The following is a 25,125-nucleotide window of genomic DNA, read 5'->3' on the forward strand; positions in this document are numbered from 1 at the left end:
TAGAATACACAATGTGCATACACAACGACAGAACTAACTTTAAAATGTAGCACACAGTTGCCATGGGTAGTAACCATGGGAATAACGTGTCCGCCCTCCCAGCCCATAGTGCATTTATTTTTAAACTCCTGGTGGTTCAATCTAGCTGAAAAAGGGCATTGACTTACACTTTACAACAACAAGTCATTTCCACTAAAGCACTTCTCTACCGAGCCTGTTGTCGTGTTTCTGTTGCGATTACTAGATTTCCCGACATGTGGTTTGTAGCTCATTTCTCTCCTCTGTAAAGAGGGAACGGTCATGTTCCACTCCGCTGGCTTGATGTCTGAGTCTCCCCCCCTCTCCCCCCGCTACGATAGACTGCAGAGCGAGAGCCAATCTCTGGGGGAGTGGCTGGCAGGGGTCCGAGGGCAACTGGAGACGTGGTGCGGGCTGGCCGACAGCCCTTCAGGGGGGAAGGAGAGCAACGTTCACAGCCACCTTACCCAGCTCCTGGTAAAAAAACAACTGAGAACACGCCTTCACCTTAAATACACCCACAGAGACGGTGCTGTTCAACACTGGTGTTGGGATAAGGATGTTGTGTTTTACATTTACATTTTACATTTAGGGCATTTAGCAGATGCAGATGCATTTAGCAGATGCTTTTATGTAAGTGACTTACAATAAGTACATTTGTCATAAGAAAGTGAAACAATATATCACTGTCGGTACAATAAGGATGTTCATAGAACCAAGTGCAAAGCACTAACAATTGTAGGTTAACCCATTCCCTGTATACAGCAAAGATAGCTTGAAGACAGGCAGGAGCGTCTAGGGAATAGCAAAACAGAGGTTCAGTAACTTTGGGGTCCAGTGATAAATAGGGAAATGTGTTAATCGTTCAATCTGTCTTCATCGGACGGAGATCTAACGAATCTCGAATCTCGAATTCACAATCTGCCTTTTAGTGCGAGCTACTCAGCTGCTGCTAAAGTTGATGCAGATGTTGAATAATATTTTTTTTAATCGTTCATCAATCATTTTAACAATTCAACACATCTGAAAATCGTCTATTTAGTTTGTTTGATATTGGCATATTGATATAAGGCATCAATAATGATGAAAAGACTCGATGCGATCATGAACTCAACCTATTGACCACCCTAATACATACACATATTTTTGCTTATCGGTGAGTATGGTATGGAATGACATGAAAACGTGCAATACCGAAACAATATGTAATCAAATTAATTGATTCATTGTAGAACAGTTGAAAATGATGTCATTGCTGTCCCGTCCAATAGGATTTCTCCATGGAGGTGGAGGCCAGGGCGGCTCAGAAGGCATCTATAGCCAGGGAAGGAGCTCTCCTCCTGGGCCTGACGGAGGCAGACAGTCCCTGGCTGCGTGGTCTGCTCAGTGCACTGGAAGTCACCTGGAGCCAGCATACATCTGACCTAGCCAAGGCCCAGGAGCGGCTGCAGGAGGTACTGCCCACCAAATCATTCATCAAACATGAAACTCTCTTTTTGGTTTAGTTTTCTTATGACAAAGGATTCATAAAAAAAGGAACACAAAACACTTATTTATTTACCATGAGATGAGAGCATGAATCAGACCATGTATCAGAGCATGAATCCGAGCATGAATCAGACCATGAATCAGACCATGAGATGAGAACATGAATCAGACCATGAGATGAGAACATGAATCAGACTGTGAGATGAGACCATGAATCAGACTGTGAGATGAGACCATGAATCAATGTGACTCAAAATGGGACTCAAAGTGATCCTGGCTCCATCACTGTTGAGTTCAGATCAGATTACACACCAGCTTTATTAGTTTGGAAACTCGTTAAGGCCACAGCTTGTCAGGCTCTGAATTACAACCCCTCTCCCCTGTCCGCTGTTTGTTTTCAAAGATAATTGGACATTTGATAGAAAAAAGAAATCTCCCCCTCATTAAAAGGGAGTGTAACGCAAAAGCCCTTTCAGTGCTGGCAGAAACACAAAGAGAAACACGAAGAGAAGGGCATTTTTAATTTCCCCCTTCATCCATCACCGGTGATCGGAGGAACTGTGTGTGGAATCCGTCTCCCAGCGCTGGCATCCTTGCCATGGGATCCGTTTCACGCTGTTAACACACCTTCTCATTTGAGAAAAGTTGGCGGAAGGCACACAGGAAATCGTCCAACTGAATATTTCTGTGATGATCACAGGTCTGATTAATTAAACTGAGAGATGCAGACTGCGCAAAAACCAATCAATCAGTCTTCTTTTTCTTTCTTTCTTTCTTTCTTTCTCTCTTTCTTTCCCTAGCTGCTAGTGGCGAGCTGGCCCCCGTCTGAGCTGCTCTCTGACCTGCAGGGCTGGGTGGAGAAGACGGAGGCCAGGCTTGGGGAGGAGAGGGTGAAAGCCCTCCAGGCCACAGACGCCTCCCAGCTCGCTGACACCCTACAGCAGCTCCAGGTAGCCCTGCGGCCTCCACCTCGCACCCTCTGTTTCGGCCTCCTCCAATCACACCATGATCCCCTTCTACCTGCTGGAGCCGGTTGTGTACACCGTTCTGTTTGTGTGAATGGATTTTTAAAGATGAGATTAGGTACGGTTTAGGAGCTACAGTTTGAGTGTCATTCGTAAGAAATGCCATTGCCATCCGTCAGCTGAGGGATGGTGAAATGTGCTGTGAGAATATGTTCTGGTTGTCTGCGCCTGACTCTGTATGAGCCTGTATAATTTGAACAGCTCCCGCCTCATTTCTAACCAATCAGGGCATCTCTTCCCTGATTGGTTTTTGAGAATCCATATTGCCTGTCAATCACTAGCTACACTACATGTGTGTGAATGCATTTCACAATGTTGGAGAAACGTAGGTAGTGAGGGAGTTCTCTCTTCAGCTCCTTTCAGCATTCTCTGTCACAACTGCTATTCTGCTCTGTTCTGCTCTGGCACCTGAATTTCAAAACTTCAAAAATCTTGTCAATGCTTCAAACATCACTTTTCAGATGTTGTGACAATTGTTCTGTATATTACATTGTTTCAAATGCTTGTTTTGTTTCAGACTTTGTGTGTTTTTTTTCCTCAACGTTCCTCAGGAACTGAATGTGGGAGTGGGCTGTGGTCAGGTGCTCCTGGACTTCCTGTGGCAGTCCGGGCCTCAAAAAACAGGTCCGGCCGACATCTGCGTGTTCAATTGGGAACGCACGCTCTTCACCGAGACACTGGGGGAACTCAGCTCGAGCTGGACGTGCCTACAGGGGGAGCTAATGAGTCAGGTTCGTTTCTCACAGGAAAAATTGCTTTTTCTACTTAACTAAACTACTAAGATCAAACCTTACGGTCAGCAGTTCCTATTGTTAAATTCTGGTTAATGCAGTCAATCTTTCGGATATTTTTTGACTGGTGTCAACTGCCATAATAATGTACATCATTCAGCAAAACATACAAACTACGGCAGTCCACTCCACCAAGCAACAATCTCAGGTTTGATTTGAGGGATTAGTCCTCAAGTGACAGAATATTTGCTCTAACACAAGCCTTGTCTGGAGTCTAACCAGCCCCATGTTCCTAATGTAGTATACGTTGCCTCTGTTCCTTGATAGATCCGCGTGGTGGGAGATATGCATCACATGTGTGCCCACAGAGAGATGCGGTTGGGGCGTCTTGACAAATGGCTTGTGTGTCAAGCTGCTGAGTTGGAGCGGTGGCATTGCCCCATCAGTCAGACCGAGGCTCGCAAGGCCCTGATGGAGTGCCAGGTACACCACTTTTCCCCCACCCCCGCATGTTAAACAGGCTTTTCTCTTTCCCTGTCTTTTGGTCCTCTATTTCAGTGTTTCTCAACTGGTGGGTCGCGTCCCAAAAGTGGTACATATTTTTACTACTACTTTGTTTTTTGTTTCTAGAGTAATGTTCTTTGATTGCCGGGATGAAAATATTGGTTTATTCATTCATTATCCATTCATATTTTGTCTGTGTGTTTGCTAGCCCATCTTTGAGAAATAAATTTGCTTGGTTTAAAATGTATGAAAGTGGGTCGCGACTTAATGACCATGGGGCAATGTCTCCTCCCAGGCCTTTGAGGAGAGCGGGAAGGAGGTGTGGGCAGCAGTGCAGGAGCTGCAGGAGCTGTGTGCTTGTGAGGCGGAGGACCCCCAGCAGGAGCCAGAGACACGGCAGAAGCAGGAGAATCCCAGCGACAGCGTATTTGCTTCCCAGATAGAGGGCGCCGCTCAGGCCTGCATGGCTCTGACACAGAAGGTACTGCTGATCCAGTGAATCAATGGGCTTTTAAGAACATGGATGGAGATTTGGGATACCTTCTAAAGTCAATTAAGAACTGTTCAGTTTTGCTTTACACATGTCCATATTTTATCCTCTTGTATCCTCTTGTAGCCTGTATTTACGAAACTGGATCTTTGGTCTAATCCAAATATGAAATGTATTCATATTGGCACATCCGTTATGCTCAGGGTACACAGTCAAATACTAGCCTTTCTTTATACAGTGCAGATAAATGAGTTCCAAACACACCTTTCTTAAGCTGTGGCAGATGGTTCGGTACACACTAAGTCTGTTGCAAAGTATGAGGTTTTAAATGTGCTTGTCAATAGCGTTTATTGTGTTGTGAGATTTTTAAATCATTTGTTATCAATGCGCAGGTGGAAGCTCTTCGACCAGCCCTAGAACGCATCCTGGGTGAGTGGGGTCAATTGGAGAACAATTTGAGTGAAGTCTCCCTGCACACCAACAGGCTGCGCTGTGCTCTGCAGCAGCTGCTGCACACACCTGCATTCTCACCCACGCAAGTCCGGCAGAAGTTAGAGGAACTTCAGGTGAACCAAATATCCAGTATCCAGTAGCAATCATTCTCACTGCACCTTTAATCCATGCTTGAATCTGCTAAAAAGTAATGCAAATCCCTCCCTCCACAGCGACTGCTGGAGGATGCTGGGAAAGGGGGGAATCTGTGTGCTGCAGTGGACCATTCATATCAGGCTCTGGAAGGAAAAGTCAATGATGTCACAGCCAAGTTACTAAAAGAGCGGATTGAAGGAGAGCAGAGAAGGTTAGCAGCGGTGATATTGTATAGCATAAATGAGATAAAATGTTAATTTAACTCAACAATGGTGTTAAGAAGGAGAAATTACAGGTTATTTAAAGTCAAAAATAGTCAAAACATAGCTTTTACATTAGCTTTAACATTTTAACTACTTTTTAAAGAGCCGAATCCAGAGAATCTCTTTAAATAATATGGTTTATGGTTTATCTGTCCGTCTGTGTGTCTCTCTCTCTCTCTCTCTCTCTCTCTCTCTCTCTCTCTCTCTCTCTCTCTCTCTCTCTCTCTCTCTCTCTCTCTCTCTCTCTCTCTCTCTCTCTCTCACCCCCTTTGTTTCCCTCCCCTATCTTACGTGATGTTGCTTCTCTCCGTCCCGGTGACTGTGGTGGTTGCAGGTGGGAGGAGGCGAGGCTGGAGGTGCTGCAGGGCGTCCGGCGGACCGACCAAGCGCTGGCCCTGTGGCAGGGGTACGTGCAGCAGCGCGACAGCTGCACTCTGGGTCTGCGGCAGGCGTTGCTCCAGTGGGAGGAGCCACAGAGCGCCCCACATCGGGTTACGCAGACCTGCGTTGACTCTGCCGAGGTGCTCTTCATGTTTGCTCCTGGCTTTGGTTATATACTGTAAAGCCAGGAAATTTGAACTTGCCCTTTAGTCCCTCGATGTAATTCACAGGCACACACACACACACACACACACACACACGCACACGCACACGCACGCGCACGCAAACACACACACAGTATCGACTCGACTCAACTCGCCTCGACTCGACTCGGTTTGGTCGCGTTTCCATCTAAAAAGTACCTCTTCAATGTGGGCGGGTCGTAGAAAAGAACCTCTCCACCATGGGCGGGTCGTCATTAGGTTTTAATCACGGGAGACGCGATTCCCGGGAAATCTGAATCTGATCAAGACTATTTCCTGATTCCCAGGAAAGGTTATGATGGGAAATAAAATAAAATAAAAAGCGCAATGACTGCGCGTCTATTGTTGTCATACGGTAACGTTGATGGAGGCGAAACTCGAGCCCTAGGAAAGGAACGACACTAAAACGAAACAGCGAAACGCTGATCCTCCGGAGCCGGTCCGTGGACTCCAGCCACACCGGACAAACACAACCACGCCCGACACACATAACGACGCGCAGCCTAACTCTAGCCCCGGGAAAGGAGCGACACACACCGTGAAACGCTGATCAGTGTCCCCCTCGGGAGCGGGTTCGTGGACTCCAACCATGCCGGACACAACTTAACTTTAAGTGATTATTCCCAATTACAGCCGCTGGCCAATCAGTTACCAGCAGCCTGTTTACGTCACACAAAAGTACCTACTCCGCCTCGACGGAGGTAGTACTAAAAAAAAGTACCCGGTACTAGGTACCACGTACTTTTTTTGCCAATGGAAACGCAAAAAAGGCGAGTCGAGTTGAGTCGAGCTGGTACTGGCGGTGGAAAAACGGCATATCTATCTATCTATCTATCTATCTATCTATCTCTCTCTCTATCTCTCTATCTATCTATCTATCTATCTATCTATCTATCTGTCTATCTGTCTATCTATCTATCTATCTATCTATCTATCTATCTATCTATCTACAAATACCCCCCCCTACACCTGCAGTGAAGAATGGAAAGCATGCACTTAGGAACCAGATGCTGAAAGCTGTTCAGTGTTTTGTGTTTATTCTGCTCCATGCGCAAAAATACAATTATTGATATACCGTTGGGCAGCCGTTGATATACTTGAATCTGCACACAAACAAGAGATGTTTTTTCTGAGACACATAAATGCGCATGGTGCAGAAGAAGCCAAAGTTGTCACTGTGTAAGAATAGGAACAATGATTGAAGTATTTACGAATGGCTTTGTATTGGTCAGCAGTTCATGTGTATTATGAACAGAAAGGAATGTGATAAGTCAAATGTAGAAGGTTAAAGCTTTGATCTAACATAGTGTTCAATATGTCTTTTGACTATGCAACAGGAGTTGTTTTGTTTTAAGCATGAAAGGTAAAAGCATAAAGCAACACTGCCTTGCCTGTAGGCCTTGGATTTGACTTCCATCCAAACTGTCAAATACTAGCCTTTCTTTATACAGTGCAGATAAATGAGTTCCAAACACACCTTTCTTAAGCTGTGGCAGATGGTTCGGTACACACTAAGTCTGTTGCAAAGTATGAGCCAGGTTTTAAATGTGCTTGTCAATAGCATTTATTGTGTTGTGAGATTTTTAAATCATTTGTTATCAATGCGCAGGTGGAAGCTCTTCGACCAGCCCAAATGAATCCATATTGGCACTGATTTTTGAATTTCTGATGTATGCAGAGCTGTGTTTAACCATCCATTCTCCCAATGTCAGCTCAGCAGTTATTAACCTCTCAGACAGACTTTCCCTGGCAGCACAGTGGGACAACCGGCCTTGGCCTACACTTTTAGAATGAACAAATTGCAAGCGTTTGTTAGTCTGATTCATTCATATCTTTTTTTGCAAAGTGACATGCATTTACAGCAGCTTTTCCCCACCCCTTTTGTGTTCTAAATTACAGGACTTCATTGAGGACTTGCAACGCAGCGGGGGGGATATGGTGGCGGCCGCTCAGCCTTTGATCGCACTACTAGAACCCCTGGCAGCCAATCCGATACAGGCTGAGGTTGCAATGTTGTCACGTGACATCCTGCTCGTGGTCCAATCAGTATCCAGAGAAAAGGCCCGTCGGCAGGTATGAAAACCACACGTCCAACCAACTTGGCTTAAATGGTGGCGCTGAAGTCACACAGATTAATGTTACACAAATGTTACATTATATTTACATTGTATTACATTAGTACAAATGTTGTACAAATGTTTTGCAAATCACAAAGTTGTTGGCCTGTTTCGATAGGATTATCTTTCAACGGTAAACTCACATTCCTTCTCCGTTTCGAAGGAGGATTTGGAGCTCCACCAGAGATTTTGTCGGGGTTTGGAAGCACTCGAGTTGCAGACACAGAAACCGGTTAACGGGCAGACCACAGGAGCACCTGACCTGGAGTCTGCTCAGGTAGGCTGGACTTAGCAACGGAACACCAATACCAACCCCGCTTTGCATGTTCCATGCCATGAGGCACATGTTCTTAGTGTAGTGGGGGGGCCGACGGGAAAGGTACCCCTAACCCGGGCGGTGTTGATGCCACTGCTCTTCAGGATAAGAGCTTCTTTTCATGCACCCTTCACTCAAAATAACCCTCTGTGGTTTTCCCTTCTACTTTTCACCACAGAAAATGCTGCAGGATCTCAGCGACCTGTGCCTGCCCCTCATGGAGCTAAGTGAGCTGAGTGGCCATGTTCAGACCGCCCCCGGCGAAGGGCAGCGACTGGCAGTGCTCTGGAGACAATGGGCCGAGGGCCTGACTCACGCGGCTGACATATACCAGTGAGCATGGGTTACATGTGCTGGTTGTTACTCTTGGCTCGTGACAAGGGGAAAGTCAGCCCCCGATATCTATACAGATGCCCTACATTTACAGTCTTTTACCTTTTTTTGGTCTTTAATTGATAACTTATCGCAATATATATTCTACACATATGCATTTGTCTGTCCACCCAGCACTTTCTTTTTTTTCCACTGCTGAGCCGCGAGCAATGATATCTCATTTGAATGTGGGCTCTTAAAGCCATTCGAGACAGTATTTCTCATAAAGAACACAATGGGAGTTAAACGTCCAGGTTTGATGAATAAATGAACAGGCTGGAGTTGATCTCTTTTGATTTTCTTCCCCTGTGTTTGTTGTTTGTGCTGTCTGTTTACCAGGGAGATGACAGTAGCATCCTGTAGTTCACAGAGCTTTCAGCAGAAGTCGGATAGGTTAGCGATCATCCAGAGAGCAGTCGAGGAAGCCTTGGGGGCCAGAGACACTGGAAGCTCCTCCAGCCTTCTGAAGAGGCTGGCTGCACACCAGGTAAACTACAACTCCCAGACTCTCTGACTCTTATAAAACCGTTGTTTAGTAAGGCTGGCTACACACCAGGTCAATTAGAACTCCCAGACTCTCCTACTCTTATTTAACCATAGTGTGCGTGTGCGCGCGCGTGTCTGTGTGTGTGTGTGTGTGTGTGTGTGTGTGTGTGTGTGTGTGTGTGTGTGTGTGTGTGTGTGTGTGTTCTACCCTCACCGTCTGCAGAGGCTTGGTGTTGAACTATTAACCGGCCAGTGGCTCTATGGGGCCCTTCTCCAGGACTCTGTTGGCCTCCAGACAAACACCACAGAAGAAGAAGGGTAAACAAGGCGATTGAATGCCATCAAATGAATCAATGTGCATGTTTGTTCTGTTTTCCAAGTGACTACACACAGCGACTACACTATTCACATTTGTGATGTTGAAGGAAAGCCAAACCCTAATTTATATTAGATTAACATAAATCAACAAAGTGATATAGTGGGTTATACAAGTGTTACGGCTTGATCCTTCTCCAAATCTCGACTTGTAGTAGTCGAGTATCTAGTATCAAATAAATCAAATAGTTTGTCTGTAGTATTGGGCAGGTTATTGAAATGTTGTGTACTCTGTAGTATTTGTTCAGCCAAGACAGATTTCTGATACCTTGTGTACACAAGGCTAAACACAGTTAATTTTCTTAGATGCTTAAAAGATAATGTACAGAATTCAAATTATTATGTCCCATTTAGTTTGCACCAAATTCACTCTGGGCTTGTATGTAGTCAACCTTAATTTAATCCAGAAATTTGGTAGCTATGGAGAACAACATTAGGACAGGACAGGGATACATTTTCAGAAAAAGTATCAGCAGAATCAACTTATAAACATAAGGGCAGACTGCAGTGAAAACATAAATCTGCCATATTTTTACAGTTTTTTTATTTTATTATTATATTATTATTATTATTATTATTATTATTTTATATTATATTATTATATATATTGTTTTATCAGGGAGGGATAACTTGTATGGAAAGTGTGCAACAATTACTCACTTAGCCACATGGATGAATAAACATCAACCTGTCTTCGGCTATGATTGAGGCGGATTTAAAACGTAACATCACAGAGATTAAACCCAGCCGATATAACAAACAGAGCAGGTGCGTTTTCTGGATCCTCTACATGAAGCCACTGGAATCCCAAATCCACAATAGCCATCTCACTATGTAATTAAGGGTGTTGTATAGTGAGCATCTAAAAAGTACCGGTATTAGAATATTGAATAGTAATTTACGTTTTTGTAAACTTATTTATTATTTAATTCAACGTAGTAATGCGTGACATTTATTATGGAAATGACACAATTAATTCTGCAGACAAATCATACAAAATTGACTTTTGTATGAAATTGTCAGTTGTCCAAGACGGATGCAACATAAACCCCTCTGCTCTCACAATGACCGAATACCACTACTATGTACATATGAATTTATATTCTTATGCGCCTACGCTTAATTTCTGTTATCAACTGTTACCAACCATGGACGAACATGAAAGAAGATAAGCAAATTCATTTTTTAATCACTCGGATAGATTTGGTAATGGAGAATTTCTTTAGGATTATTTGGATAGCCATGGATTTTGGGCTATTTTTGGAATGCAAATGTAGTCATTAGTAATTAGTATGATTATTTGAAGGATGTGTGGATGGGTCAATCAAGTAACTGACACTCCCACGCATGGAACAAACATTTCTAATATTTCTTAAGTTTAATCATACTTATGTTGGCACATTAGCGCACTCCACTTTTACATTATGCATGTTTTATTAAGGGTTGACTAAACAAGAGAATGTTAATTAGGGTCCAGAGAGGATCACCCAAATGTTTATTTGATTAAAGATAAAAACTGGTAAAAGGATGTGAATAACAAAAAGCTTCATACCAGAGGGTTTATTTATTTTAATGCACTTTACAATCAAGCAAATATGATTATCACAGAGTACACTGGTCATTTTATTATAATGGATGTTTTGGAAAAGCTCCTGATTAACATAAGTATATCATAGTTAACATAATACCTCATTAGTATACATTTATGCATACATTTATAAAACACATTATCCAAGGGGAACTACAGTGAATGAATTTGAGATGCATACATTAATGAGCTGTTTGGAGTTGGGCATCTTGCTCAAGTGTGCATACCGGTGGACTGTGGACATTGGGGATTCTGTCTGTGACCACAAACACAAGTGGACCCGTATTCACGCACACACACACACACACACACACACACACACACACACACACACACACACACACACACACACACACACACACACACACACACACACGCACACACTAACACAGATATTACTGTCTGAGACATCCTAGGTGCAAACTGACTACCCGACAAACTTGTGAGGCCACAGCTGACTTCCCCCCCCCCCCCCCACAACACTGCCTCTCCCCCCAGGGTGGAGCTCCTGACCAGCGTGACCAGGCTCAGAGAGAGCTGGCAGCGTGACTGTGTAGCTGGGGCTGCAGAGCACAGGGCCCTGCTGAGGGAGGAGCTCTCCCTCTGGAGGGGCTACAAGCAGCGGTCCAGGCTGCTGTGGAGGGTCCTGAGCTCCGCCAACCCCTGGCCTGACCCCCAACCTGACCCCCAGCCCGACCCCGCCGTAGGGACGCCCTGCACGCTGCGGCAACTACGGTGCTCCCACGACGGCTTCAAGGTTGGCCCTCAATAACCTTTTTTCCACTTTTTTTCATTTTTTTTCTTTTGATGCCGTATCCAGTGTTGTTTTTGGGCTGCTTTAGCATCTTCATGTCCGACAGGCTACCCTCAGCCAGATATTAAATGTCTGGTTGTGTGAGACAGGTGTAGTGGTTCTTTAAACAATGCGTATTAGGAATAGCACCAACCATGTGACATACACTTGCATGTTGTGTCACTTGTGGACACTTGTCATAGTTTGTGAGCCGTCCCTCTTCTCAAATAATTTCATCCAATCAGGAAAAGAGTGCAAAAAATGTATATATGTATACATACATACATACATACATAAATACATAGAATTACTTCTAAACTAAAGCGAAAACTTTCCTTTAGTTTAGTGTCCGTATACTTTTGAACCTACAGCAAAAACAAGTAGTAGTAGAGTAGGAGAAACGGCATATTCAAGACTAACCTGGAGTTGTGTCGTGTTCCAGCGCCTGGAGGAAACCATGGCCACACACGGCTCTGTTTATGGGCAGACCCTCGAGGCGGGCAGAATGCTGTGTGCCTCCACAAAAACATCAACAGAGACTATTGATCACGGACATCTATTCCAAGAGCTCCGGTCTCTCGAGGAGGCGTGGGAGCAGACCAGCTCCCTGCTGGGCAAAGGAACAGCCCTGGTTAACACTGTGCTTCAGGTACACACCGCCCGGACATGCACCTACATATTATACACCCATCTATACAGGCTGAGGACAACAACATCTCTATAGAAACTGGGAGTAGAGTGTGCTGCAAGAGCAAGGCTTTCCTGAAATAAGTGTCGTTTTATAATCAGAACATCAGAACACAAGGTTTGTAGAACGTACGTTATTTTTGAACACTGGTAGTAGTAGTACATAATAGTGTAATCTCAGAGATACGGGCATCTCAACAAAGTGTTCAACCGTTCAGTTGCGAAACTGTGTTCGACTGGGCTGTTTCATGCATCTTAAATTCAGCCATTAAATCGCTGTGCGATTGGTGCGCCAGACACAGCTTTCCATTTGCCCCATTTGTTCTACCCCACTGGTGTCCTGTATAATAAAATGAAAGTATAACTCAAACACATCTAATGGTGTGTGTTCACCGGAGGGTAATTAGACAAATAGAAAAAGTGTATCCATTTCACCCTCCTACCCTCCGCTATGTCAGTGTTGTGTTGTGCCTGTTGTGAATATGTATATTGTGTTATGTGTTATGAGGTGTCCATTGTGGGTGACCCATATCCAAAAGCTGCATTCCCACACAAACACTCCCATGCACACATACATTAAAAGGCCCCAGCCTGGGGAGGATCAAACTGTTGGCTGCTAATCTCGCCATGATCTAGATCTGAGAGGCCATGTGGTCCCCGGTCTCTGTGGAAACGATCTGTTTATTACCATGGTATATCGTTCGAGCACTGTGTGTGTGTGCGGTGGAGGTGGACGTGCTGGTCACATGACAAGGAACAATTTGGAAAAGTGGCCTATCTTACAATACGTCAGGGTTAATGTTTGCGCTCTCATTATCTAGAATTTTCTACAATCTACTGGTGTGCATCAATATAACGCATTTGTAAAATAACCAGAAATAGGGTTATCTAGGTCACAGAAATACAAACATTCTCAAAACAAAACGCACCCATCCACGTGACAGCCCATCCAGGGAACTGGTTTGTATCGTTTTACTCCGTTGGTCCACTTTCTATTACATCATCCCAACCTCACAGGCCCCCCCACCCCTCGTGGGTCAGGCCTGACTTGTGTTGACCCGTCATGGGGTCTGTCCAAACAGTATCCCAGGGGACTGGAAAAACGCTCTGTGCCAACACCCTGTATTACAGTCAATCATGGGGCCCACATGAATGATGTATGGAGCTAGCCGGGGAAACAAGTGATGGATTAAAATTAGTTTTACCATTGGTACATTGGCTTTTGTGCTTTGCAAAAAAAATCTATATATATATTTTGCTTCTACTTCCTCGATTTTATATTCATTTCAATCATGAATTGCTGCATTTTCAAGTGTTTCTAACCTTATTAACATATCATAAATGCAGTTAATCATTAACAAATTATCTTAAAAATAATTGATTATGAATAGTTTACTAATGAGTATTCATGAATGAACAATGCTTCATTAATGAGGAATCTGGCAGCAGTTTATTCTATAATGCTGCGCCAATATCCTTGCTACATGAAAGTGGACTTTGTGCTTTCATAAAAGGCTTTTAGGCTGTGGATTATTGAGGGATATTATTATGATAAATGATCTTTTGAGACAAAATATGGTCATGTGTTTAGTGAGACACATTGTTCTTAATATTCTTATTATGACACTATTCTTCCGTGTCTTCAGGAATGGTCGCTGTTTGGGGACAGGTTGGTCGTCTGTGGGCGTCAGCTGGATGACCTGAAGCTCAGTCTGGAGCAGCCAATGGGGAGCGAGGATCCCGAGGCGGTCGAGAGGCTAATCGGGGTGAGTTGCTTGTTTGTTTGTGTGTGTGTCAACCCTGTATGGGAGTGTGTGTGTGTCTGCCTGCATGCGAGTGTGTGTGAGTTTGTCAGGCCCTGGAATAACTGATTTTTCAAGTGGCAATCTCAAAGATTTCCGTTTTGTTCTCTGTTCCGACACCATTGGCAATAATGCTTGTTCCCATAGATCCCAGCGGTGTCGCCACAGACACCCAGTTTGTAACATTAGCAATAAAACAAATTCAAGAGTTTTCATCATCAGCCCATAGGCTCAATCACCAGTGTGTTACCATTCTGAGATCGATAGTGACTTAACACCTTTTAAAAAACCTTTAAAACTAAAATATTGGATGAGTGTATAATTTAGTGAGAATGGGATTCAGCAGCCAATCAGAACACCGGCCCTGTAGCCTCCACTCTCTCTAACCCCCCCCCCCCCCCCCCCCCTCTATAGGCCCCCCAACTTACACAATAGAGTTACTCTATTATCATGTGAGGACCCCCCTCCCCCCAGGTGCCCCTCACCCCCTGTCCCTTCCCTGCCTCCTCCTTTCACTGCCCACTCCGCTTGCCCCCAGTACCTCCCCTCCCCCCTCTCTCTCTCTCTCTCTCTCTCGCTCTCTCTCTCTCTCTCTCTCTCTCTCTCTCTCTCTCTCTTTCTCATGCGCTCTCTCTCAACCACCCTTTAATCCAACTGGTCAAGCAAAGAGAGAGAGAGAGAGAGAAAGAGGGGGAAAAGTTAGTGAGTGAGAAAGGAACGGGGCGGCCCACACACACACACGCGCGCGCGGGGGACTGAGCTGTGTGTAACGTGTGTAACGCGCCGTTGTGTGCGTCCGTGTGTGCGTCCGTCGGTGCGTGCGCTATGCAGGAGAGCGAGGTGACTCTGGGGCTCGCGCGCGTGGCCCTGACGGAGCTGGACGGCGCCAAGTCGGAGCTGTGGCGCTGCGTGGCGGCCGGCGACACGGCCCTGCTGGAGGGACAGCTGGAGCTGCTGCACCAGCAGTGGGAGGAACTCTGCACCAAGGTGAGCGAGAGACATACAGGGATACAGGGAGAGAGAGAGAGAAAGAGAGAGCTGTACAACTTTAACATCACCGACTGCCTGGAGTGTGAAATAGCCGTTGATGGTGTTGCTCCGGCAACGCAACTAGGTCATGTTTCATGTTATGATGAGAGTGAAGCATTCTGAAACTGAGAGAGAGAGAGAGAGAGAGAGAGGGCGAGAGAGAGAGAACTGCATCACAGGTACAAAGAGAGAGAGAGAGAGAGACATCAGTGCTCTGAGGAACAGGCACCGCCATGACAAATCATTGCAAGTCTACCCATAACTTTTTTATGTAAGAGAATTTAGAAAAAGCACACGCAGAAAGGCGGGTTCAATTCAGGTTGAGTGAACTCAACCTGAATTGAATGAATGAGAGAGAGAGGGAGAGAGATATTTTTGGGGATAGAAAGATAGAATATACACAGAGGTTAGAGTACCGCAGTGTGCTGGTGTGCAGAGAAAGGAGTGCAAGCGATAAAGAGTTTGAAGTGGAGGAGAGTGAAGTTGCTACCAGCGGTGGTTTGGCCATGGCAGCACAATGGCCAGCAGCTGCACCGCTGGGGTCAGAGCTATTCATTCAAACACACACACACACACACACACTCTGACTCACACACACATACATTCTATTTGAAAAGAGGTGCAGCATGGTTGATTCGTGAAAGGAAAGTGGAAAGTTATTTTGCCTAAAATTCTGCTCCATCTGGTAAATAAATTCAAAGTTAAATTGCAACGATTTAGTTTTTTTGTTTTTTTGAAGGATCTGTGTTTTGTTGTCTTCAATTGCTCTTGCACAATTTGTAGAAATCAAAAAGTAGATTTTGTAAGTGTACATCTGAAAACAGCCCAACTCTCCAGGCCTTCCGGCCTCCTGCCAAATACCCCTAAAAGACATGACTAGCTCGCTAGCTTGAGCAATATGTCTGCCTAAACTTGTTGAATACTCAGGTCATGAATAATGAGTACACAGGCAGATTGTGTGCAGGTAGCCTGGGAGATAGACAGACAGGGAGACCATCCAGTCCTTTCATTCGGCCCAAATTAAATGATTAGACGGGCTTATTACAGGGCTGCGACAGCCACAGATCAGAGCATTTGATTTATTGACTGCTGTCGACTTGAGAGATTGTCAACAACTATGACAAAAAAAGTTCTAAACTAAACAGCCCAGCCTAGCTTTAAGGTTAAATTTGTATTGAAGTCTGTTGGCCTTTGTGTTTGGCTTGTGTCAAAGAGGTTATATGTATTGTCATATGAAAATTGGCTTGTATTGATGAGCATCCCTCATCTACATGATGTTTTCCCTTTGTATCCAGGAATGTTTTCCCTTTGTATCCTGTGAAGTGCATTCTGCAAAAGAAACATCTTCAATACTTTCCAAACATACTGGATCTGAACCCATGTGTTTGTCGATAAAGGATGCATTATTGTCGAGGGTCAATCTCTTCACAGAGCCCATTGAGACTGGGGGAGACATTAACTGTGATAAGTGCAATACAAATACTACAATACTTTCCTTCACTTGAAACACAACTTAAATTGCAACGGTTTATGTATGCTTTATGTGAAATACAAACGCCCACTTGTTTATGGGGTGGAACTGATGGGATGCTTTTTCCATTATTGTAAGGTTATGTAAGGACTCTAATTAATGGCAGTCACAGCTCCTCTTGTTTGCTGCCGCCCTGCCTCAATTCTTGCAGCAGTGAACTGGCCACAGACTATAACATAGTGAGCTACACACGCAAATTACTATGTGTCAGTTGCCAAGGAAAAATATCTTCTTGAGGCAAGCACTGACAAAATGGAGCGAACGGAACCCAAATGAGCTCAGTTCCCAATCTCAATGCAGTAAAATATGGTCAATAAATGTATTCTTGAAAAGACATAAACAAATAGATAACATTAATAACATAACAGAATTTCTCAATTAAAAAAGTTTTCGGCTACAACTGACGGCTTAAATGAATGTCCAGCTACAATACATTTGCTCTTTGGTTTTGGGTGAGATAAGTCATTTGAACCCCTGTGTTTGGCCACATCAACCCCCTGCATCTCTCCGTTTAGTTAACAGGTTGCATATTGAGGGGGGGTGGGCAGCCAGCCAGAGGAATGGGCCCGGGGAACAGATGGCTGTGGCTAAAGGTTCACTGAGGACAAGCGCTTTTGTTGTGGAGAGAAGTACCAGCCCTCGCCGCCACAATGGACCCTGAACACACACATGTTCCCCTAGACACACACCCCTCCACCCCCCAAAAAACGGTGGCAGCGTTACATTCTAAAACACACACACACACACACCGCAGGCTTCATGAAACGCAAATAAATGCCACAGAACAGTAAAATACGCCTGCCTCTGACAAAGCTAAGTGCCATGTTGTCCCCACTAAGCCCTCTGACCCGCGGCCCGCCCGGCCAGCGGAGTGGTGTATCGGCAGTCATTAAGCTGTCGCTTAGACAGAGCCTGTTCACTTCATTGAACTAACACCCCATACGCCATCAGTCAATCTAGTTGATTATGCAATGGAGATTAAAAGATGGAGAATAGGATTTATGATGCTCTCTTTATTACCTTTTCCTAAAATACAGGAAGAGATTGGCATATATATATATATTTAGATATAATATACATACTGTATGTGAAGCAAGGTCCATACTACACGCCACCTAGGTTGTTATTGTGCTTCTCCAGACATGATGCGTTATTCATGCACGCCTAGACATTTTTCACTTACATTTGAATCGGGATTGCCATTACTAGACGCCATGTTGAGGCTGAACTCTTACCAGTGAAGTCCGATAACTTTTTTTTATTTTACCGAAAAGCAACGCAAAATGCGCAGAGAAAATGCTGTGCTCTGGCCATGGTGAGGTACCTCTCGTTGGACTGTAGTCATGCGATTGGCTGAAAACATCTGGGAGGCATCTGATTGGCTACAGAAAGTTCCTTGTTGAAAAAAATGCATTTGTGAATCCAGCTACGTCAGGAGAGTCTCAAAAATCTGCATATAAATACAGACCAGTTCACACACAAATGCAAACAAGTTCACAAATGAAAAGCGTCTTGTCAATTCAAGTTTAACAGTTTGTATATAAATGTAACAACATTCAAATACATTTTTGATGAAAATTGCAAATATTTTTTAAATTCATATATTTATGGATTGATATTACATTTGTTTAAAACAAGACACATTTGTGTGTGGATCAGAAATGTGTTGTTTGTGATACTTATTTTTGTTTATGGATTTATTTTACATTTATACATGCCGATATCCATTTGTGTGTGCATTGAAATGTATTTGTGACACGTTGACACAATGCAATGACCATGCAGTCGCTTTGACTCACTCGTGAACCTGTTTTGGTTCTGTGTCGGGTTTTAATGAACGGACCAATCACAGCCCTTGCTGCTGCTTCGCCTCGACGCTAGTTACACTTTTTGGGAGGCGCACAGCCGCACATCAGGCCCTCGCGGTGGACACAAGGAGGGTCCGCAAGGAGGTAATGGGTCTGTAAACCCCTTGCGTTGTGTCAACGTGGAACCATAACTAAGCCTTAACCCTCCCCCAGGTGTCGTCGCGCAGGCAGGAGATCACGGACCGCCTGAACGCCTGGACCCTCTTCAACGACAAGAACAAGGAGCTGTGTGATTGGCTGACGGGCATGGAGGGCAAGGTGCTCCACCACGACGGGGAGGTGGGCATCCAGGAGATGGTGGAGAAGCTCAAGAAGGTAAGCCATCACCTCTGGCCCACAGAGAGAAGGAGCTGCAAGACAGCTGCATTCACATGCGCACACGTGGAAGCATGGATAAATATCTGTTTGGATCCAAAGGTGGAAATGTTATGTTTATGAAACCTCTGGATTTAGTACATTTCTAGCACTAATGTATTGGTTTCAACCAGAGCAATTTTGGATAGTGATTATTATCAGCAGGCTTTTCATAAGGAATATAATATTGATATCCTCGTATACAGTCAAGTATAATTAGGTCAACATTTCCATACTTAATGAGCCTATTCAAGGCCCAATATGTGAGTAACTTGACACAGACAGTGTTATCCACATCATCCATCCCCTTTGTTCATCCTTCTGTGTGTGCCCAAACGGTTTCCTCCTGATGACAGAGTGGCCTTTGTGTGGGACCAGCTCATTGTGACCCATGTTCAGCAGCACACAGAAATAGCAAATTATTGATTTTGTTTTTTTTTGTTTAAGAATGCGCAATGAGCATATGAAGGCCCTGCGCAATGGCCTCCATTATTCTGAAAGCTTCCTTCCCTTCCATTTGCCATTTCATACAGCCCCACTATGAAGTGCTTTGAAGTGCTGTGTTTTGGAAAGTTCAAAAATACAAACATATACTTATTTGTGTGTTTAAAAAAAGAAGAAAAAAACACACTCCTACTTCATTTTGAGGTCTGCGTGCCCACTTACGAGCGCGTCCTTGTGTCCTGTGTCTGTGTCGGGTCCTCAGGACTGCATGGAGGAGATGAACCTGTTCAGCGAAAACAAGAAGCACCTGCAGCAGCTGGGGGAGACGCTGCTGCAGGCCAGCGGGCAGGCCCAGCACGGCACGGTCCACGGCAGCCTGCAGGAGGTCAACCAGCGCTGGCACAAGCTCTTCCACACCATCCAGACCAGGTGAGCGTCTGGGGGGGGGGGGGGGTAGGAGCTGGCAGTAGCTGTTCTGAAAGGGAGTGTCGCGGTCTGCGTGGGAACCTTTTTTCTTTTTTGTCGAAGGTTTGTCCATCTGTGTGCATGTGCGTGTGTGTGTGTGTGTCTGATGTGTGTGCACACTCACGCATGCAAGTGAATGCCTGTGTGCCTTGCTTGGCGCTCACCGTGCTCTCATGCACTTCACCTCTGGTCCTCCAAGAGACACACCTCAGACACTGCAGCCAGTTTGGTGCAGAAGGCACCGGGACACTTTAACTGGCCAGAGGGTGATTGTTGATGAAGCAATGACACAATACAAACCCAGCTATTCAAACTGCTGCTTGGTAAGCACCCGTATTGCAGCTGTCTTGTTGTCTGACGGCGTGGCCTCTCTGTCCAGAACCCAGGACTATAGGTTAAGCTACTGCGGTCTGCATGCTGTTGCTGCACCCAGCCCCTTCCCCCATCATATCTCCCCCCTGACAGATGGACGACCCTGTGGAACGGTGGAGGGAATCCTGTCCCTTTACTCCCCCCCCCCACCACCCCTATATTCAGTGTGTCAAGCTGACTCAGACGTTGTCTATGAGGGGTGAAACATGGCCAAGGTCCTGACATTTTCTACTGCACTTCAGATGTGTGTGTGTGTGTGTGTGTCTATGTCTGTCTGTCTGTCTGTCAGTCTGTCTGGCTGTGTATGTGTATGTGTATGTGTATGTGTGTGTGTGTGTGTGTGTGTGTGTGTGTGTGTGTGTGTGTGTGTGTGTGTGTGTGTGTGTGTGTGTCCGTGTGCATTATGGAAAGCCCAAAGTCTTCCCATACATCTAGCTGAATGCTGCTGCCACTGACACCTCATTGAATTCAGACATCGCCTGCAATGCTCGCTCACAACAAACCAGACACCCTGACTCCAGCTCAGACGTGCCAACATCACAGTGAGAGAAATTTCAGTGGTAACATCACACTGAGAATCTCTTCACTGTAATACTCCCTAGACAGTGGCGTATTTAGCCCTTTGGGGGCTCCAGGCAAAGCTGGGGGTGATGCCGTAGCAGAGTCGCGATCGGATTTTTATAAAAACAATATAGATATGGGGAAGAAATATAAGGACGGTATTTTGGGGGCCCCAAAAGGCCTCGATGGGGCCTTCTATCGGGTCTGGGGCTCCAGGCAAGTGCCTGGTTTGCCAGTACGGTCCGCCCCTGTCCCTAGACCTACTTTATATCTCTACGGTCGATAATATGATCATAATAATAAATATGTGATCAACTCTGATCATTCATTGAATCCTATGAATGGTAAATGGTTATATAACCATTGAGAATGATTGAATTATTCTATTATTAACGAGTGATAAGATATAAGTTGTTATCAGAAATTTATTCGAACAAAAAATATGAACCCAGCACAACCCCTGCACAGAAATGGGTCTGAATTTTAGGTAAACAAATTAAAAGCATCCAGAAAAAAATGGGTCTGCTTTTTAAGTAAACCCATTAATGCTCAAGCATGGAGCACTCTGAGGACATGTATGACACACACACACACACACACACACACACCCGACACACTCCACCCCCATGAGAGCCATGAGGTCATAGCAGCGCTGCCGTGGAAACGTCTCTCAGCACTCGTCTTCGGTGTGTGGCGGCGGGTTCATTGCCGCGCGACGTAGCCAGGCAACTCCGGAGCCTCTCCGGTGGCCCCGCTGCTCATACACTCTGGTGCCCCTGCCCTTCCCCGAGCCTTGTCTCTGATCCTCCTCTCACTGTCTCTCCTCCTCCTCCTCCTCCTCCTCCTCCTGCTCCTCCACCTCCTCCTCCTGCTCTACTCACTGCACCCCTCTTGCCTTCCCACATGCAAGAAGTTAGGGTTAACTGTGAATGCAAAAAAGGTTTATTACAAATACTTTTACATGTGGGCATTCGGTTGGCACATTATTCACATTATTTTCACATATAAACTGAGATAAGACATTGAGATAAGATCCCAAATGCGGGCGACGTCCAGGACAGTAGTAACAATTAAAGAGATACAAACAAACACAGTATAAATATATATATTTCAGTATATATATATATATATATATATATATATATATATATATATATAAATATATATATTTATACTACACAGTATAAATACATAAGACAGATCTATGACACCAATATGAGTAGTACTATGTTAATGTTAATACAAGAAACGAAAAACAAACAACAGCCAGTTAAAGTCGACATGATTACAGTATTGACAGGATAGGTCAATCATGTTATAAGCACACGTGTTTCATTGTCTTAAGACCTGATCGTCCACATGTTGAATTATTTCTGCTGAATCTTTCCACATGGGTGATTGGCCCAGCCTTTGTTTCTTTGTGACGGCCCCCTGTGGGGGGCTGGCCTTTGTTGGACCTGAGGGAGGGAGGGAGGGAGGGAGGGAGGGAGGGAGCTATGGAGATAGTAGAGAGAGCGAGAGGGAGAGAGAGCTAACCCAAAGACATCCTTTTTAATGGTCTCTTTGCAGCCACAAATATAACATTCCCCCCCCGACCATCCACCCTCATTTAGACCCGACTCTCTCCCCCTTCGCGGCCCCTTACACACTTCTTACAGAAACACACTCTCACACGTGTGTACATCTTGGATGTAATCCTGCCGTTCAGGAGCGGCAGGAGTGAAAGAGAAGCCTTTTGCTCCGGCCCCACCTGTTTTGGATTGCCCTTCTGTTCTTTATCTCTTCTTCTATGCTGGGGAGACTCGCTCCCCTCCTCAGCTCTGACCAAGGCCTGCTATTGAATGGATAAATTAAGTCAAACCCCCTAACAGGGGGGCACACTTCAGTCCCTTTTCAGCAGCATAGAGGGCCCTATACAGTCTTTGTCATCCTACCCCCCCCCCCACCCTCAGAGCCATTTCTAATACATGTAGGGTCTCAGTGGGGAGGGGGGAGGGCTGTAGTGTCCAGTTCAGTCGCCATGGCGACTTTTGAAGTTGTGGTGTTGGACACCTGTGCTTGGGGGTTTGGGGTGGGGGGTGGTTAAGTTTCTGGTGGTTAAGTGTTGGAGGAGGTGGTTGCGTCATAGCGTGTGTGTGTGTGTGTGTGTGTGTGTGTGTGTGTGTGTGTGTGCGTGTGCGTGTGTGTGTGCGTGTGCGTGTGCGTGTGTGTGTGCGTGTGTGCGTGTGTGTGTGTCTGGCCTTGCAGGGTGAGGAAGCTGAAGGAGACGCTGACGACGGTGCAGCAGCTGGATAAGAACATGAGCAGCCTGCGCTCGTGGCTGTCCCGCGTGGAGGCCCAGCTGTACCGGCCCGTCTCCTACAGCGTCTGCCACCACCAGGAGATCCAGCGCCGGCTTGCCGAAAACCAGGTGAGCCCCTCTCTGGAGGTCGGCCGGACTTCTTTCTATCTTTCTTTCTTTCTTGCTTGCTTGCTTTTTTAGCTTTTTTCTTACTTTCTTTCTTTCCTGCTTTCTTAATTTCTCTTTTTCTTTATTTTTCTCTTTCTTTCTTTATTTTTCTTTCCTTCTTTATTCATCCCTTTCTTTCCTTCTTTCTTTCTTTCTTGTTCTCTCTCTCTCTCTGTTTCTTTTCTTCTTTCTTTCGCTCCCGCTCTGTCTCTCTTTCACCCGTTCTCTCTTTCTGTCTTCCTTATCTACAGTCTCTCTCTCTCTCTCTCTGTCTATTATGGATTAATTATTCATAGCTGCCTGTCCTTTTGTTTTATTTGGGAAGACCTACTCGTGTCCTCACGGCTGGCTGCCGCGCCACACTGCACACTGCTCTCGCGTGTGTGTGCGTGCGTGTGTGTGTGTGTGTGTGTGTGTGTGTGTGTGTGCATGAGAGATGTCATGCCCATCCGCCTGTCCGTCCCCCGTCCTGCAGGAGCTCCAGCGGGACATTGAGCAGCACATGGAGGGCGTGGCGTCGGTGCTGAGCCTGTGTGACGTGCTGCAGGGGGACGAGGACGCCGACGGCGAGGGGGACTCCCTGCTGGAGACCAGCCGCAGCCTGGACCAGCGCTGGAGGGCCATCTGCGCCCTGGCCCTGGACCGCAGGCTCAGGTGAGAGGAGGCCCGGTCTGGGTTAGGTCTGGGACTGGGTCTGGGTCTGGTCACAGGTCGTGGTGTGGGTCTTGTTGTGGTTGAATGTGTGTGTGTGTGTGTGTGTGTGTGTGTGTGTGTGTGTGTGTGTGTGTGTGTGTGTGTGTGTGTGTGTGTGTGTGTGTGTGTGTGTGTGTCTGTCATTTGTGTCCTCAGAAGCAGAGTGCTGCATGCTTGAGCATTAATGGGTTTACTTAAAAAGCAGACTCATTTTTTTCTGGATGCTTGAGATTTAATTTGTTTACCTAAAATCCTGACCCATTTGTATGCAGGGGTTGCGCTGTTTTTTTTTTTTTTTGTTCAAATAGACATCTTATAACATCTTATATCTTATCACTCATTTCATCAGCATTCAATGTAGAATTTTTACCATTGCCTTAAGATTCTATACCAAGGATTAGTTAAAACAATATTATGAAGTCTATTACACCAGAACTAATTCTAATGTCCGAATGGATACGCACAGCGTTCAAAACGATTAGAATCCACGAGCCGCCGTGGACGTGACTCGCTGACTCTGAGGCGGTCCTGCGTGTGCGTGTAGGATCGAGGAGACGTGGAGGCTGTGGGGTAAATTCCTGGATGACTACGCACGCTTTGAAGATTGGCTGAAGATGGCGGAGCGCACGGCCGCCAAGCCCAACTCCACGGACGTCCTGTACACGGTCGCCAAGCAGGAGCTCAAGAAGTTCGAGGTCAGTGGAGGGGACACTCACAGGAAAAGGGGCGTCGTCCGTCACGCTGCCCGAGTGCGGACATAGACGCGTCAACACTGCACATCTGTTCATCGAACACGATATTGAATTGCTAACGGAAAGCCCTTTAAAATGAGAGGCTTTTCCTTTTACTAACAGTGAACTTGGCAGAAGTAAAAACAAGCACATCACCGGAAATTACACAACAAACACAATTGTTGTGTTTTTATCAGAATCAAACAGAATCAATTACGAAAAAGAGGAAACTATATTTGTTACTTTGCTTGGCTTACGGCCTTACTCTGGGGCTGTCTTTGACGGCTTTGAACTCTTTTTAACTCGTGGCACTTCTCGTCCAGTCACACATCACAACACGCGTCCCTGTTTCCACACGTGGGCAGTCAGACATTCGGAACATTAAATCACAACTTCTCATT

General features: G+C 45.4%; 1 protein-coding gene across 1 annotated transcript in view; it reads left to right on the forward strand.

Moving 5' to 3' along the window:
• syne2a (spectrin repeat containing, nuclear envelope 2a) overlaps nucleotides 1–25,125 on the forward strand; it is a gene marked incomplete at its 5' end in the record, with an annotated part of 58,712 nt that overhangs the window by 23,318 nt on the left and 10,269 nt on the right. Inside the window, 23 exon segments of the mRNA XM_084484279.1 lie at nucleotides 360–495; nucleotides 1,290–1,472; nucleotides 2,307–2,456; nucleotides 3,083–3,262; nucleotides 3,590–3,745; nucleotides 4,062–4,247; nucleotides 4,649–4,822; nucleotides 4,922–5,055; nucleotides 5,442–5,628; nucleotides 7,591–7,764; nucleotides 7,972–8,085; nucleotides 8,303–8,457; nucleotides 8,836–8,983; nucleotides 9,206–9,300; nucleotides 11,444–11,702; nucleotides 12,181–12,387; nucleotides 14,072–14,191; nucleotides 15,059–15,214; nucleotides 18,809–18,970; nucleotides 19,716–19,882; nucleotides 23,099–23,261; nucleotides 23,776–23,954; nucleotides 24,538–24,688. Coding sequence (XP_084340405.1) covers nucleotides 360–495; nucleotides 1,290–1,472; nucleotides 2,307–2,456; nucleotides 3,083–3,262; nucleotides 3,590–3,745; nucleotides 4,062–4,247; nucleotides 4,649–4,822; nucleotides 4,922–5,055; nucleotides 5,442–5,628; nucleotides 7,591–7,764; nucleotides 7,972–8,085; nucleotides 8,303–8,457; nucleotides 8,836–8,983; nucleotides 9,206–9,300; nucleotides 11,444–11,702; nucleotides 12,181–12,387; nucleotides 14,072–14,191; nucleotides 15,059–15,214; nucleotides 18,809–18,970; nucleotides 19,716–19,882; nucleotides 23,099–23,261; nucleotides 23,776–23,954; nucleotides 24,538–24,688 — 3,736 coding nt within the window.

The sequence above is a fragment of the Micromesistius poutassou genome (genome assembly GCF_964030765.1).
Source record: "Micromesistius poutassou genome assembly, chromosome: 19".
Lineage (NCBI taxonomy): Eukaryota > Metazoa > Chordata > Actinopteri > Gadiformes > Gadidae > Micromesistius > Micromesistius poutassou.